At 36.5% G+C, this 18,200-nt stretch overlaps 1 protein-coding gene and 1 long non-coding RNA gene across 8 annotated transcripts in view; one reads left to right on the top strand and one right to left on the bottom strand.

Annotated features, from left to right (window-relative positions):
* The window catches only part of tei (irregular chiasm C-roughest protein teiresias), a 429,576-nt gene that overhangs the window by 78,676 nt on the left and 332,700 nt on the right, over positions 1-18,200 (bottom strand). For all 6 annotated transcript variants that reach the window (XM_076535391.1, XM_076535392.1, XM_076535393.1 and 3 more), the window contains 2 exons: positions 16,160-16,303; positions 11,619-11,891 (listed from right to left, as the gene is read on the bottom strand). In XM_076535391.1, coding sequence (XP_076391506.1) covers positions 11,619-11,891; positions 16,160-16,303 — 417 coding nt within the window. The remainder of the gene's footprint in view (positions 1-11,618; positions 11,892-16,159; positions 16,304-18,200) is intronic.
* LOC143265137 (uncharacterized) overlaps positions 1-18,200 on the top strand; it is a 594,179-nt gene that overhangs the window by 282,336 nt on the left and 293,643 nt on the right. The gene's annotated exons all lie outside the window — the stretch shown is intronic.

Here is an 18,200-nt window from a genome sequence, read left to right as displayed (position 1 = left end):
GAAGTAAATATTGAAGTCTATTTTCTTCAAAAGCTTTGAAATATTGAAATTTGCTATGTGGTCCTATGTCTACGAATGTGCGAATTTGAAACGATCGTAATGTAAATCAAATTTTATAAATATGATTTCAAACGATTGAACTTTCTCGTGTCCCTAAATCATCGCTAAATATTGCCAACCCGATATATACAAATTGTGTAGGGACCAGCTGGTCAACGGTTACAATTCGTGTTAACGGTATTTTGCGGCTCGGTTACTGCAGAGAATTTTTTCCCCACGAGGGGATGAAGATCGTGCAACCTCTTATGGCTCACAAGGGTGCAATCGCAAAAAAACGTTGCGTGGCTTGTTTCATACCGCAGCGAAAATTGCAAGCCAAGTTAAAAATATATTTGTCTTCGATTTTCGGCCTCTATTTGCACCGTGCTCGAGTTATTATTGCTCAACTGATTTTTGTAAGTGCTTGCCTAATGTGGTGCTTGAGATGCTTCTTTCGGTTAATTGCAAGTTTGGAACATTATTAAACTTAGATATGGTGGATCAGATTGCAGTGCTTTTGGATGCTTTTTAATTCATTAAGAATATAAGGGACTCAATTTTGTATTTTTAAGTATATAGAAATTTTACATTTTCCATAGAAAATTGTATGTCTGAAAATTTGGGACGTCTGAAAATTTATGAGTCACATTCTGAAGTCCTGAATTTTTTAAATTCTAAAATTTCAAACTTCAGAAATTCCTAACTTCAAACTTCAAATAAAACTTAGAAACTCTAAAGTCCCAAATTTCCAAACTCAAAAAAATGTCCCAAATTTCTAAAATATCAAAACTCTAAACTGCAAAATTACATCACTCCTCAGTCCTAGTGTTTCAAGAGAAACTTGAAACTCCTCAGTTTTTCAGTAAATTCTAAAAACTTCACTAAACCGCAGCTACCACTACAGCAAAATACAAATTACCAAAATTTTCCCTAAAGTGTGTCAGTCTCCTTAATCTTCCATTCCGAATAATTGGAAAGCAATTCAAGCGTCAACGCTTTAAATGCATATTGTTTAGCGTTAAATCGTTCGGCCAGAATGTCTGACACAAGACGATCCATTTCCCCTTACACCGCGTCCTCTCTTTTACATTTTGCTTCGCTTCCATACCTCATTCAGGATGATATATTCATACTATAACATGCATAAAACATATACGAGCTACATTTTACCAACGGAATATGTAACTTTTGACATGCACATTTATTTAAAAATAGTTTCGCGAACGGAGTTAAAAGCCGGAACGTGGTAATTCGCTTTAACGTGTTGACTACTGTCGGTTATCGATTGGAGCCACATCTGATCTTTCAAAGAAAGATAGTATAAAATTGTAGTGTAAGTATAAATAGTATAAGTAATAAGATAGTATAATGTTATAGTATAAAATCATACTATATAGGATAGCATATAAGATACTATTTAAGATAGTATATAAGATAGTATAAAATTATAGTGTAAAATATAGCATAGTATAGTATAAAATATAGCATAGTATAGTATAAAATTATAGTATAAAATTGTAGTATAAAATATAGTATAAAATTGTAGTATAAAATTGTAGTATAAAATATAGTATAGTATAGTATAAAATTATAGCATAAAATCATACTATATAGAATAGCATAGTATACTATATAAGATACTATATAAAATATAGTATAGTATAGTATAATATTATAGTATAATATTATAGTATAAAATATAGTATAGTATAGTATAATATTATAGTATAAAATTATAGCATAAAATATAGCACAGTATAGTATAAAATTATGCTATCTTATCTCAACAAGCTTAAAAAAAATAAAATATAAAATTCAAACATCCGATTAATCTACAACCGGATTTCAACGCACCATCGATCGAAATCGAATCGACACTTTATCAAGTAGCTAGTTTCCTCGACAGGGTGTCTAGGAACTTGCTGTAATTCTTCAGCGTGATCGAAAGCAACGATAGAAAGCAACGCCTATTACGACAGGGGAATTGATCCAACCGGTGCACGGGTTTTTGCATTGTCTACCGCTGACAGAAGCGAGTCGTTCATCATCGAATCGCGACGCGTATATGTCATCGGCTGGAAGAAAAGTTTCATCGGCGACCACTCAATCTTGCTTTTTTTCTGTCGAGACCTGGCCTTCGAGAGCGTTTTTTCGCAGGTTAATCGGCGACTCGAAGAGCCCCGAATAATCGAGCTAATTCGACTGTGATGACAAATGCTTCTCGTACGCCTGATTAACGCGTGGATATTTCAGACGTGGATGAATTATTACAGATCGAAGCTCAAATTAAGAATGAGTGATTCGTTGAATAAAAATTTGACCAAATTTTAAGTATAGTAAAATTTGAGGAAACACAAAATTGAATAAAAAACTGATAACAAAAACTTGACAAAAAATAATGAAACAAAGGACGATATTTTAAAAGTACTCGATCAAACAAGTCGAAGTACATAACCTAAAATTGTGGATGAATTGTAACAGTAATTCGAAGCACAAATTAAAAATATTATACTATTGAGTGATTCTATGAACAAAAATTTGACCAAATTTTAAGTACAGCAAAATTCGATAAAACCTTTCGACGCACAAAATGGAGTAAAAAAATTGCTAACAAAAGTTCGACGAAGAATAATGAAACAAAGGTACATTTCCAAAATGCTCGATCAAAGTACATAACCAAAAACTGTTGACAGAAGAAGAATAATTGGTGGCGACAAAAGAAAATCGACGCGAATCAATAACGAAGTGAAAGACAAAAACTGAATTGAAATTTGTGAGAGAAGGCGAAAAAAAAGTGGCCGTATTTGCGATACAACGAAACAATGAAATGTACATATCGAAAGTGCTCTGTCGCGCGATACGATAGGTGATGGGGATGAACGTGGAGATGGAAAAAAAAGCGATTCCCTAGGCAACGAAGCGTTCGCTCGTGTTTTTCGGAGTCGGTCTCGTTAGAAGGCAATTTTTATCGACAACGAGGGATTTTTACAGTCGCGGCCGCGCGAGCCAACATTTCGAGCGTGGCGTTGCTCTCGTTTTAACGTAGCTGCTCCCACGGGATACTCCCGTGTACACCGTCGTTCCTGGAATTACATTTTGTTACGTGCTTCCCGCTCGCTTTTTCGCCGCTCTGTAAACGTAATACGTGTCACTTCTCTTTTCTTCTTTACTGCGTCGTTCTCTTTCTTCATGGTTGACGGTACTGTGGCAACGACGCTCAATTTGAAAGACATTATCTGTGAAATTGTCTGTTGCGCGGAACACCTGTTTTACTGTTTGTGTAAATGGTCCGATTCTGCGATTACTGCGATTTTTTAACGATAGACGTTCCTCGTTGTGTAGACATGTATATTAAAATATGAACTTGTAAATAGTTTAATTAATTTATGTATGTATGTTAACCAAGATTGATCATTTATATACTGGCTGTTGCAAAAATGTACTCACTCTTTGCTATCATTGAAAGATTTTTTATTTTTATATAGTAATTGATTATTTATATACTGGCTGTTGCAAAAATGTACTCACTCTTTGCTATTATTGAAAGATTTTTTATTTTTGTTACAGCTTAAAATATTATTCAATAATGTCATACTTATAATTTGTGTAATAAATTAACCTTCTATTAATGTATGTTGTTAGATCTGCAAGTGTGGATAACCTTGATAAAAGTCAAACATGTGAGCAACAGCTGTTTGAGTACATTTTTTGAAACACCCTGTATTCTGCAAAAATTTCAATAATCAAACGTACTCCACAATTTATGTAGAGCATATAGTAAGTTCATACATATACACATAAGTATCAAAGTTTAACATATGTGCAACAGCTGCTTGAAGTCTGAGTACATTTTTTTAAACACCCTGTATTCTGCAAAAATTTCAGTGATCAAATGTACTCTGCAATTCATGTAGTGCATATAGTAAGTTCATATGTTTACATGTAAGTATTACAGTCAAACATATGTGCAACAGCTACTTGAAGTCTGAGTACATTTCTTGAAACACCCTGTATCCTGCAAAAATTTCAGTGATCAACTATACTCTACAATTCATGTAGTGCATATAAGAAGTTCATACATACATATGAGTACATATGTATACATATAAGCATCGTGTATATTATACATACATGTATGAGTACAATTAAAAAAAAACTTTTACATACGACCTCTATTCAACGCCACAACATTTCATCATTTTAACCCAACTCTTCCTCTCAATTTACCAAATAAAATTCTCAAGCATCCTCAAAATACCTGATGTTCAAAATTGCTCAAAAATTTGAACCCTTCTATGTATAAAGTCTCGGTAGTCCACGTTTGAACATAAAACTCCTGCATAGATAAGATGTCGGATAAATTCCGCAAGAAACGTTCCTATTAACCCTTGTCCCGTTTACCCGGCCCGAAACTGCTAATTGGAGCCATGAAAAGTTTTGCGAGCAGATAAGGGATCTTTCTCCATCCAGGTTGTCTGGTGAAATTGTCTGAGCGGCCATCGCGTGAAAATTTGCCCAATCCGCGAAACGTGCATTCGGCATTGTGTCGCGGGTGCAATCGTTCGTGAAGATACGGCGAGATGCACCGTAAGGAAAGTTGACGACAACGATTCGATGAGAAGCCCGAGATTGCTGCAGGGAAAATTGTTGAGAGGCTTCGTGACGGTTTCCATGGAATATGTGGCGCGCGTGAACGCCAAAGCGGAATTCCATCGGCAACCACCGGAATCGCGACACTTCGAGCGTGGCACCTTTCAGCGTTCTGTTGTCACACCGGAAAAATAGGCGACTGGTGGTCAATCTTAGATAATTAATAGGTAATCAGTGGCGGAATTATTTAGGAGGAAAGAAAAAACTTCTATTGAATTGGGGTGCAAATTGAGTCAGCGTATAAATTATAATTATTGTCAGTGTATAAATTGTGGTGACATAATTAATAAATTATAGCAAGTATTTTTATGAATAAATTATAATAAATGTCATGGCGAATAAATTATAATTTGCCATAGCGAATAAATTATAATGTTATAAGCAAGTAAATAATAGCGAATGAGTATAATAAATAGCGAATATCTTTCCCATCAGAATTTTCCGTATCGACCCTACAATTACACTCGATTCCCTTACGGGCCAATGATAAATGCAGATTCTCCTTCATCCAGCTTCCAAAAGGGCAGCTCGAAAAGCAATCGGCGAAGCAATCTCGACTTGTTATTGATTGCAGTTCGAGCAACTTGTGCGTGCAAAGGGCTCAGACGAACGTTATCCTCCGGATTTTAAAATCATTCCCCTAGATTGAACAGGGAATGCCTCGGAAATTATTTCATTGCCAGTTGTTTCGATCTCAGTGTTCCGTCGAGTGTCGTCTCTGCATTTCATCTCTAAAAGATGCAAATTTATTTCGAAATCGTTCTGCACGATTTACATATCTTTCCGCAAACTCATCAAGTCATTCGATTGAAGTTGAAAGGAATTTTTGTGGAGGGACTCAAAAATGAATTGCAATTAGGGCATTAACAATCGAGGAGGAACATGAAAGGGGTGAAAGTTAACAGCCGATAAGGGAGGATGAAACGGACAGGACGAGTTCATATTTGCATGCTTAATAAGAGGAACGAACGAATCAGCGGGTGATTTACAAGGGAAAACGTATCTGGGCGGCGGTGAACAAAGGTTTGATTATGGGATCAAAGCGCAGGAAGGTCGGGAGGAAGGAAGAAGCTGATTCCACGGTGAAAAGGTTCCCATCATCATGGCCTCGTCGAGGCGTGTTGTAAATTTTTCAACGAGTCCAACTTTCGGTTGCTCTCTTCTATCGTTTCGTTTCGACGTGGCGGGTAACGACCACGTGGAAATTAACCCGCCTCCCTTTTGTGGCCTGATCCTCCTCCTCCGAGGTGCGCGCGAGCGATGTGATTAAAGGAAGCTGAATCGCGAGGATCTTTCGTCCCGACCTTCTTCTTCTGTTGCTCTTTATTCGTTTCTACGTTATGGCTCGTTGAATGGGAATCGGAACCACCTGCACGTCTCGTCTGCCAGCGGGAAATTCGCTGATGAAGAGAGCTTTATTCGTTCCTTCATTCTTACAAACCGGCACTGTGTTTCTTTTACTTTCGCTCAATTTGCATCATTCTATATATTGTCTGATTTATATGAAAATGTTGTATGCAAATATCTTTTCGGTTATTATTTTGTAACTACAGGATGTTTCAAAAAGAGAGGCGTTTGAAGGTTCTTCGAAGACAATTTGAACGTTGTGAATCTTTTTGGAAAAGAAGGAAAGAGATTTTGTTATGTAGCTTCGTTTTTAAATAAATTGAACGTGAACATTTATCAAGTATTTGTAAATATGTTTATTAAAAACAGACTTTTCACTTTTACTTTGAGTAATCAATCTTTAAATTTCGACAGAAATTCCTTTCAGGGAGTGAACATTATATATGCAGCAATTATATTGTGAAGAACGATAAGCAATAATATGCTAAACAAAATGGAAGTTGATTTCAATGATTTCAGACTTGGTATTCATAATATTTTACTGCACTTGAGAAACACTTTTTCTAAATTACCTTATAAATTTGCATACAAGTAGTTTTTCTAGAAAGCAGTAAATTTCGTACGGTATAAACGTGGGATCTCAGACCTAATAAAGGGACGTAGGGATGACAAAGGTGATGACGTAGAGGATCAGATAACCAGCTACGATTGGAGGAGTCCTGGGTTCCGGTGCCCCTGGCGTCTATTATTCATAGGTTTCTATCTATATTTTTGATAGAAAGATATATCTTTAGTGGAAGGTATTACTGTGAAATGAAAAGGTAGAAAATAATTTCTTCCCGTACACATTACACTGCGGAAAGATATTACATTGGAGCCTTTTATGGTACTCCCTCGTCGACTTATCTTTAATAGACATACTTGTGACAGAGGTACCTTTAACAGAAGATATTAGGCCATTTCAGAAGTCTGCCATTTTTTATATTTATGGTTAATCGAATATATTGAGGTTATGTTTGGACGTTATGAAGATGGTGCTAACGTATTTATAACCAACAAAAATATTTATAATCTTAATATAAGGAAATGTGTATAAGGAAACAGACATATGTGATGACAACGTGTGTGTGATCATACAGAAATACATATGTTCATATGTATGCATGTAATAAAACAAAAATATGTATAATGACAATATATCTACAACTGAACAAAAATATACTAACATATTTATAACCATACAAAAATACCTGTAATGACAAAAATGCCTGTGACGAAAAAATATTAATACTGACAACGCATGTATGATAAAATAAAAATATCTGTAATGACAACGTATTTACATATAATAGTTACATGTATAATTAAATATTGTCATGACGAACTAAAAATATCTATGACATTTAGACATTTAGCGATCAAAATAATTGTTTCATTCGTCCTATAGAAAATACATAAGATTTCATGATCTGATCTATGATCTGCCTATTCAAAAAGCGCGCCAAAATCATCATCGAACCGAACCCAGCATGTGACAATAACATACGAACCTGCCTTCGCTATTCTTCGAACCTCACAAAATTCGACCAATTCGCGTTCCCCATCCACGAAGACATTTTCCAACGATACAGGCAAATGTTCGACTTCTATAAATCGACACAGAGGGTGACGAGGAAAAGTCGAATCGAGGGGAACATAGAGGGTCTTCGTCATTGCGGGACTTCTGTTTGATCTCGAACGTACACGTGGTTATGTATATAAACGCGAGGAATGTGTACGAGGCTTCCCTCGGCGAGGGTGCAGAAAACAAGTTTATGACGCGGAATGGGAATTGGTGTCTCGTAAAGCCTGCTTCGTACGTGGCGTTCCACGACCTATCGAAGTGATCCAACCTCGTTCCGGTCGCGATCTCCCGTTCTGGGATACGTCTTAGAAATTGAGAAGCTCGCGATAGTCTCATGATTTTAACTCCAGTATGTTACGCCCGTTTCCGTTGCATTCCACTTCTGCGCTATACCTGACGGCGCTTTCATGGCTGCCGCATTTATTCGCTTTTTATTTCCGCCATGGAGTGCGGTGCTAAGAGTTCGCTTTATTCGAATATGGGATTTTATTCTACGCCGTAGGGGATGGGGGATTATAAACTGGTCGTGGAAGGTGTTTATATTTCCTCCTTTTTAACGACTTTTCGAGTTTTCAAATTTGTAGCATGTTTTCGAGTAAAATATCTGAAGATGTACTGTTCATGCAAGTACTTTTGAGCTAAGGGTTCATTCCATAAGATATCTTATGTGGTTTCTGTAACCACATAACAATGCAATTATTTTGTATCTTGCCAGATACAAAATCTTTGTATCTTGCCAAATACAAAATCTTTGTATCTTGCTGAATATGTATGAATTTAGTAGCTGTTCAGTTAAATCTTCCTTGAAAACCTTTCTCATTAATTAATTTCAAAAACGAAACGACTGGAATGAAAGTATTATAAGAAGGGTCGAAGGTAAGGAAGTTAAACAGCCTTGTGCTAACATTCGAAGTAGGTCCGCCGAGAACGGATCCGTCATGCTGACAGATTATGAGCACCAATGTCCATCGACTTGCGGAAACTGCGGGTATTAGAATCCGATTCAAAACTAAATCGTACGCTAATGGAATTGACTATCATAAGTTTGTGTGCCGTAACTCGCGATCCCAGAACAGCGGGGAGGGTGGAAAGCAGCTTCTGCTAATGGATATCTTCCTCTAACCAAACATTCTCGACATCCCGCCGATGTTTCTGATTGCTATACCCTCGTGCTAGTTAATTAGAGGAATCTTGCTAGGGTAACTGGTAATTGTGGCCCTAGAGAATTTTGCTGGAATTATGTCACTTTTATATAGTAAGGAGTATTATTTTTAAAAAAATAGCTAAGAAGTTATGAGTAATAAGTAATAGTGTTGAGGTTCTTAGAAACATCACAAACAATTTTTAGAAAATTAATTTTTGTTTATGTGATTTTTTGACAGAAAGATTGAAAGTAAAAATATCTGAGTGACTAAAAATTTGAAAGTATTTAAGAATTATTGTCTAGAAAGTATAAAAGTGGATTAAAAAGGATATTTGCATAGTCTGTAGCATCCTATTTCAGTTGGATGGCCATCTACGTGCTATATTCCACTTGTCTGACCACCTACTGGGTATACTACTTGATTGAGTACCAACAATCCCTATTATCTGACTATCTATCGATCGTATGTTAATTGTCTGATTACTTACCGACCCTATTTCACTTGATTGACTACCTACGTTTCCTGTTCTACTAGTTTAACTATCCCTCGGTTCTACACGACTTATCTAACTACCGCCCATATTTCAATTATTGGCTTTCTACCGTCTGATTGTTACAGTAGGTCTTCTCCAGTAGGTCAAAAACTCCAATTCACCGATTATGTATTATTAATCGATAATCAATTTAAATTTCCCAGTTTAAAAATAAATTACGCTCCTCCTATTTCTTCTATAATTTTTAAATTTCCAACTCGCAAAATCAAATGGTAACTTGAAAACTATTTAGCTACTCGACTTCAAAATTCAGAAATTTAATAACTTGATGATCTAAAGATTAATGAGTTCATAATTTAATAATTCAATGACCAAAATTTTCATAAATTAAAATTGAGCCTCCTTTCTTCGTATAAAGGCTTGAATAAAATCTTTGATATTTTTGATCAAGATTAATTCGTTAAAATTCTTGTGGGTCATAGTAAATATGATTTCAAAATTTTCATAAATTAAAATTAAATAAAAATTGAGCCTCCTTTCTTCGTATGAAGGGTCGAATGAGAACTTTGATATTTTTGATCAAAATTGATTCGTTAAAATTCTTGTGGGTCGTAGTAAATACGATTTCAAAGTTTCCATAAATTAAAATTAAATAAAAATTGAGAAAATATAAAAATTTACTATGACCCATAAGAACTGTAACGAATTAATTTTGACCAAAAATATCAGTTTTCATTTAACCCTTCATACGAAGAGAGGAAGCTATAGCGACTAAACAGCCGTCAGCAACAATACGCCTTTAATTAATTTGTCCCTCACGAACAATTTTCCCGGATGTTCCTTTTATTTAACGTCGCACTGATAGATGTCACGAGCTGTTCCGGCAACGTTCGAAATTCGCTCAATAGCCAACGTAATGATGTGCTCGCGGAACAACAAACTCGCCGGCGCATTGTGCGCCGGAGAAAGAATACATTTTTTTTCGCGTTGCACGTGATGCATTGTAGAAAAAGAGAGGCGAAGCGAAACAGAGCTGCAGCATCGTGAAAGACGATAATAACGTTACAAGGAAAAAAAATGGTAGAAACAGAATATGCACAGCAAAAAGTTCTAATCCTACAGATCTCGTGTGTACGGCTAGCTTTAAAAGATGCAAAAAACGCCACCGGTGAAAAGAAGCTTAATGAGTGCGGACAATTTTGAAGAGATCATGGCACGATTGTTAACACGGGGTAATATTTAACTCTTCGCGACCTGAATTAAATTAAACAAGACACAAATTGTTGTTTACTTCTTGCGAAATATTTGGGAAGACTTATTCATACAACAAAATGAATTATTTATGATTATTGCAATTATGATGTTTGTTAAAATTTTTTATTGTACTATTATTGTGAGAAGAGTAAGTATAATTATTATTATATTGCATGAGAAGTATATTTTATACTTCTTATATATTGCATAAGAATTTAATTTAATTATTGTCTGTACTGCAACCATATTTAATTTAACCTAACCTCAAAGGTTGATACATAACCTCAAAAAGCAAAGTCGTTCAAACGTTAAGGAAATTAAATGATTCTTCAGAAATACTGTAGAAATTTATTAAAGCGAATGGTAAGAAAATGATCGTTGAAATTAGTGGTCGGGATCAAATGTAATTTATCTAAAGTGTGTTCATAAGTCTTGGAATTAGAAGCTCGTCGTAGGGCGCACGCGAGCAATTATAGTAGAAAATTGGATAATTCCAGTCGAACGGTTTGAGAAGAGAGCCGATTTCGTGATAGTGAGTGATGATGATAAGCTACGAGTTAGCGGCGAACGAGGTTACTTGATATTGGCTATATTACAAGATTCTTGAAATTTAATGAGCCATTACTTTTATCGCTTCCGCAATTTGTACCTGTATCGTTTCGTTTGTTACCATCTATTATTTAATATAATATTCCCTGCAAAATCTAGTGGAGTTTAATTTTGAAGAAAGATAACATTTTTAATATTTTTAATATTGCTTTTATTCAAATAAATATTGATATTATATAAATAAAAAATAATTCAAACCAGTGCCATTTTATTTATTTTATAACAAACAGAATAGTAAGAGACCTCATCTTCAAGTCTTCATCCTCATCATTATAGCCAATCATTAAATTTATAATTACATTATCTCTATTGCTATGAAACACTCATGTCTAAACAGTCATACGTGTCCTTTACCTCACAGAATTTAAATAAAAATGAAAGATATGAATGTCAGTTAATAATCTATAACTTCATAATCTGAAACACGATAGAATTTTGCTGGTAGATCCTCACTTACCGGTAACGTTGATGTGATACGGCAGCTGTGCACGCCACCTGTCCTGCATTTTCCTGTCAGGTGCGACGCATCGATACTCGCCAGCTTCTTGGTAAACGACTCGACTAAGATTCAATCGTCCAGGTCCACCAACTGGTTCCATTCCAGGGCCATGTCCCCAGCAGCCACCATCGCACTCTAAAGTCACTGCACCACCGATCTGAACTTCCATCTTTCGGGAATCGGTTGCCTCCCCGTTCAACGCTTCGGCTTCCATCTCCATATCTGGATCATCTGAATATCGATTTATGTGATCAGGTCACCAGAATTGTATGCAGATGTGTGCATGGGTATACTAATCGAATGCTTGTTGGATGAATTTTAAGAGGGCACTGAATGAATTTGCGGGGAGAAATTGGCGGACGTAACAATTTCTCAAGGTTTAATGCAAGTCTTTTAGTATAAGTTTAAGTTTAGTAATTTAGTTGTTAGCAAATATTATTCAATATATATATTTATAAAATCTTTCTATACTTTCATAAATAAATATTTTTTTTCGGTGAATTTTTAGCTGATGTTTGATGGGTGTTAGGAAATAGTTCTGTTTTAGAATGAAATTGTACCTCCTCCACTTTTAAGAATCATTAACTTCTCAAGGCTTTCAACATTTTTAAAACTTCAGGCCTTCAGGAGTTTTAACACTTTTAAAATTATTACGTTAAAAGCAATCTCTTGAAACTTTCAAGATTTTCAAGAAATTTTACTTGAAATTATCGTGTTACCACGAACAAAGGACCAATTTTCACCTAGATAAAGGTGTAAATGTAAAATGAATAGAAAAGTATTCAAGCGAAAATTGTTATTAATTTAATACAAGTTTCAAAATTCATCAAGTATAAAATAACACTTGTCAGTTCTTATCTGCTAAAAATTAGAAGTTTCAAAGGAGATTCACAGCACAGCAAATACAAATTCGAAAATTTCAATTTTCGAGATCGTTCGCATAAGTGTCGGCGACTGTTCAGGATTCTGTAGCACGCAGCGTGCATCCTTATCCGTCCGCCTTAAAGGTGATCCCGAAATCCGCGTCTCGGTTGTCATCGATAACGGTGTCGCATCAGGAATCACACGCACGTACCAGGGATAAAGTTCAAGGGTGGATGATAGCACGGCGCGTGGTCTAGCTTCCGGTGTACCTTTCCTTTTCCAATTCCAGCTACGGAATTATACGTCCGCGATCGTTTGCTCTCGAGCTAACGCTGTGTCCACAATTACGAAGGGAAAAGGGTGTCGAGAGGAGGATGGCCGGGTGTCGTGGGTCCCGGCTATCTCTCCTGGAACGGGAGAATTAGAGCGAGCGAGTAGACGGAGAAAAGGGGGCGGTGGGTGGAGTATGAAGAGGGTTGAAGGAAAGAAGGGAAAAGAGCGGCGGAGGGTGGAGAAAGAGCAGTCCTTTGAGTTAGCAAGCTGATCCTCCGGCTCATCCTCTAACAAAACAAAGGGATCAAAGTGGTGGATGCGACGATAGCAGGCTTTTACACTCTCCCACTCGTCGGCTGTCCGACTATACCTCGTTTGTCTTGTAGTTTGTTCGGAATTTTACAGCAAACACAGCCGTTCGAGCTATAACAAACACGGCTAAGAGGAGGGGACCGAACTTCCACTTTTTCTTCGTTACCCACCGCACCGATCCTCTTTTTTAATGGCGATTCTCGTTACCGACGAATTTGATCTATCGCCGGAAATCCCGCACGACGCTTTCATCCTTGACGCGGACAATTTTCTCGTTGCGCCCATGCAACGCATGCATCATCATTTCTACTCGCAAATACGAAAATACCTCTCCCATATTTCTACTTCGATGTTCCGTGCGATTACTTCGGGGTTTTTTAGTCGCTTTGCAAGGTTCAGATATGTCTTCAAGTTCTGACAATGTTTATCATCAGCATGTGTAGATATACACTATTTATATAGTGTTTGTTACAAAGTTCAACTCTGTTTTATGTAACGAAACCAAGTGTCCGGATACTTATGGACGGTAGTGTATACAGGTAAACACTACTAACCTAACACTATGTATACAGTGTTTATCACCGTGATAAACAGCGATGATTTACTGATTGCATATAGTATTCACAATAGAATTATTATTAATTAAGACGAACAAATTTCTACATCATTATTATTACAGTTATTTCTAAATAAAATTATTATTCATTTCAAATAGAAAGTTGAAAGCAATTGAGTTCAGGGTGGACACAGCAATATTCTAATTTATATAAAATTTTTGTATTACATTTATTAACGTTATTTGTTTATGTACATTTAAATTATACATATTTTTTCAGTGAAAGAGAAAATTATTTTGAGTGTTAAAATGAAAATATGAAGATAACTGATAAAATATAACAAAAGTGTATGTACCAACGAATCTACGAGGCGTGTAATTGTAATATATCAAAGTGGACACTTAACCAACGTTCAATTAGCAAGCAACTTTCTTTGAGAATGTAAAGCAAGCTTGATTGCACATTCATCTGATGAAGGCTTATGAGTTTGTGTATTGACTAACAGGAGATTGTTGGAAGCCTGATTGCATCTAATTCCATGTAATACCGGTTAATGACTGATTGCTAACTGATTGACTAACTACTAACTAACCGCTAACTTCAGAGACTATCACTATCCTCCTTACTCTAACTTCGTCCTTTTCGTGTTCTCTGTATTCAACGGCGATACAAACTTTAACAACTATTGGAGAATCCCTTCTAACAAGCACAGTATATTTATAACAAGCATACGAACGATCCTGGTCTTGTTAACATGTAATTGTTAAGACGATCTAACGACCAGTCGAAGTTGTTAGATAATTTGTTTACGAGTCGTAATATTCGATTTTACCTGTAACGATATATTATTAATATTTATTTCGTTCTTAAAATTGGCTATTATTTATTTGAAATGTTTTGCCCGTTTCATTTTATTTAAATTTAATTCAATTTATTTGATATATTTACATCTGCTGCAATTTACTTCAATTTGTTTCAACTTGTTATTCTTGTTATCTGTTCATTTAAATTTCATTTACAATTTATAACGTGGAAAATAACGAAGAGTAGAATAATAAAAATTCGATAAATAACATCTATATTGATACTTCGTTTTTTTATTTCTTAGTCTGTTAAATTTTGATATCATGTTAAAAGTATATGTTAACATCATACATTTGATATACAGTCCTTTCATTTGACATTGTGTCTTCATGACAAATATGGTCTTCGCGTCCGGAAATCAATTTACGAAACAACACTCTGTCCGAGTTCCTTTAAAAGCAGCCCTTCCTCTTCCGCTATCTGGAATTGGCCGAAATTGGTGTGCACCGTTTAAAACCCTGGTCGACGTTATCCGCGGGCGAGTAATCCGGCCAGGAGATTCGAACAGGACGCGGGTAACGGTGTAATCGATAATTCCTTAGGAGGATGGTTAGTTTATAGGTGCTCTCGAGCCACCTAAATTGCGTAGAGATTAGGTGCTCGGAAACCCGTATCCAGGATCGTCGGTCGAGGGTGTAAACGGAAGCTGAAGAGGCAACGTCGAAAAGGGGGTGGAAATGTCGGTGATTCGAGATGCAAAACGGAGCGACGTATCCCTGGCTCCGCCTTTCTCTTTCTGTCTTCTGTGTTATAACGACGAGATGGAAGGAACCACGACGAGGGTAGGAAATTTGCAAATTTTCACGACAGGGCACAGATAATTTCCGTTTGGCTCGGCGGTTTCCGCACTTGACAAATGACTGTGGTTTCCGGTTATTGGCTGCGACGACGACGCCCTCGCATTTCGAATTAACGCGTCTGCTCGACCATCGATTACTCTACTCTTTTTCTTGACACTGTCGATTACTTTCATCCGAGTTATCGATTATTTACTCGTTTCGGGGGTGTTTGACTTTCAAGGTCATAAATTTTATATTTATCAAGGTTGATATATATTTTTAGGACACATATTTATACAATTTTGAGGTTATATGTATTCGAAGTTTTAAGATAATTTATCAAATTTTAATTCATAAAATTTCAAGGTTTATTTCAGGGTCATACATTAAAAAAATTTCAAGATTACATATTTACAAAATTTTAAGGTTATTCATCAAATTTGATGGTATTTCAGATTTCTAGGACATTTATGAAATCTGAAGGTTGTTTACTTCAGGGTAATAAATTAAAAAAATTTCAAGATTACATATTTACAAAATTTTAAGGTTATTCATAAAATTTTAAGGTAATTCGTAAAATTTCTAGGACATTTATGAAATCTGAAGGTTGTTTACTTCAGGGTAATAAATTTAAAATTTTCAAGATTACATATTTACAAAATTTTAAGGATACTTTAAGGTCATACATTTACGACATTTTAAGGTCTACCTACATTTCAGGGTCGTATATTTAAAAATTCTCAAGGGTGTACTTTAGAAAACTGTCAAACGACCAGTTTCAATATTATAAAAAGATATAAAAAATATGAAATCATCAGGAAAGTTTGTTCCCAACATGAAGTGTACTCACATCGAACATTGAGGAAATAGCCGATGCTGGTGAATATCCCGAGCTTATGCTTGGTGTAACATTTGTACCAAGCGCTGTCGGTTCTGGTGATTTTTGTGAAGTTCAACCATCCGTCGTCGCCCTGCTCGATAGGCCGTCCATTGTCTGAAACGCAAACGTACAGAACGTTCAGTATAGAAATTACACAATTTATTATGTAATTATTTCACTCACCCCAAATTCCAAACTCCCCAAATCCCAAATTCCTCAAATTCCAAATTCCCCAAATCCCAAACTCCCCAAATCCCAAATTCCCCAAATCCCAAATTCCCCAAATCCCAAATTCCCCAAATCCCAAATTCCCCAAATCCCAAATTCCCCAAATCCCAAATTCCCCAAATCCCAAATTCCCCAAATCCCAAATTCCCCAAATCCCAAATTCCCCAAATCCCAAATTCCCCAAATCCCAAATTCCCCAAATCCCAAATTCCCCAAATCCCAAATTCCCCAAATCCCAAATTCCCAAAATCCCAAATTCCCCAAATCCCAAATTCCCCAAATCCCAAAATCCCCAAATTCCACTGACCCCAAATTCTAAATTGCCCAAATTCCACTGACCCCAAATTACACAGTTTATTGAACTAATTTTTCTGATATCTGTATTGACCTCCATCAAGATGAAGGATTAATGTGTGTACAAATTTATGTTCCGTCGTTTGCTTATTTATTTTTTGACTTCATTTTTTATGTCAAATTAGGTACGAAATTTTATACGCCGGTAGGTTTAGTGTTAAATAGATTTTTATTGCATTTAATATAATTCACCCACGAATTTGGTTCATTTTCGCCAGCCGATCGTATCGATTTTATTTCCGGTTAATCAAATTACCGCACGCGATCCGCCCATCTTGAGACCTAAGAAACAAATAAAAGAACCAACAAGTTCCAAGCAGCCAGGCTATATTTCCCGAACAAAAGAAAGAAGAAAAGGGGAGGATCCCTCGGTATCCGTTTCTCGAAAGTCGTTCGCGAAACTTTCATCCAGCCATAGGCATTTCTCTCGCGCGTTGTTTTTAGCCCACCCCCGTTGCGATTTGACGAGAACCAGGATTCGACGCAGCTGTCGGATTTACCAGCAGCTTCAAACCGCGTTTCAAATGTGGAACAACAGTGGACGAAGGTGTGAGGGTTGGACAACGAGGGCTCGAAAGAAACGGAATCGAACAGGACAAGGAAGTTAGACAGAAAAAAACATACGATACCGAGTTCTACGAGCAAACTTTCGTTCTGACGAGAGTTAACCTTTAGACTTGGAGTTTGGTCTTTGGTGATTTCAGACGTGATTTATAGTTTGGATTTAATTTTTAAATTGTGACTTGGAGCGTGTAGGTACATGCTGTTTGACTGGAAGTTTAGAACTTTTTGGGGATGTTTTGACACTTTTTTTTTAATTCAAAGTTTGAGTCGTGGAATTTTATAATTGGAGGTTGGGGTAGCACTCATCTCAAATTTCACTCACCCCAAATTCCACTCACCTCAAATCCCAAATTCCCCAAATTCCACTCACCCCAAATTTAACTCACCCTAAATTCCACTCATCCCAAATCCCAAATACCCCGAATCCCAAATTCCCCAAATTCCACTCACCCCAAATTTCACTCACCCCAAATTCCACTCATCCCAAATCCCAAATACCCCAAATCCCAAATTCCCCAAATTCCACTCACCCCAAATTCCACTCACCCCAAATTCCACTCACCCCAAATTCCACTCATCCCAAATCCCAAATTCCCCAAATTCTAAATTCCCCGAATCCCAAACTCCCCAAATCCCAAATTCCCCAAATTCCACTCACCCCCAATTCCACTCACCCCAAATTTCACTCACCCCAAATTCCACTCATCCCAAATCCCAAATACCCCAAATCCCAAATTCCCCAAATTCCACTCACCCCAAATTTCACTCACTCCAAATTCCACTCATCCCAAATCCCAAACTCCCCAAATTCCACTCATCCCAAATCCAAAACTCCCCAAATCCCAAATTCCTCAAATCCCAAACT

Source organism: Megachile rotundata, chromosome 9 (genome assembly GCF_050947335.1).
Source record: "Megachile rotundata isolate GNS110a chromosome 9, iyMegRotu1, whole genome shotgun sequence".
In the NCBI taxonomy this organism is placed as follows: domain Eukaryota; kingdom Metazoa; phylum Arthropoda; class Insecta; order Hymenoptera; family Megachilidae; genus Megachile; species Megachile rotundata.
The sequence above is the reverse complement of the archived record's forward strand: the minus strand, read 5'-3'. Positions and strand labels throughout refer to the sequence as shown.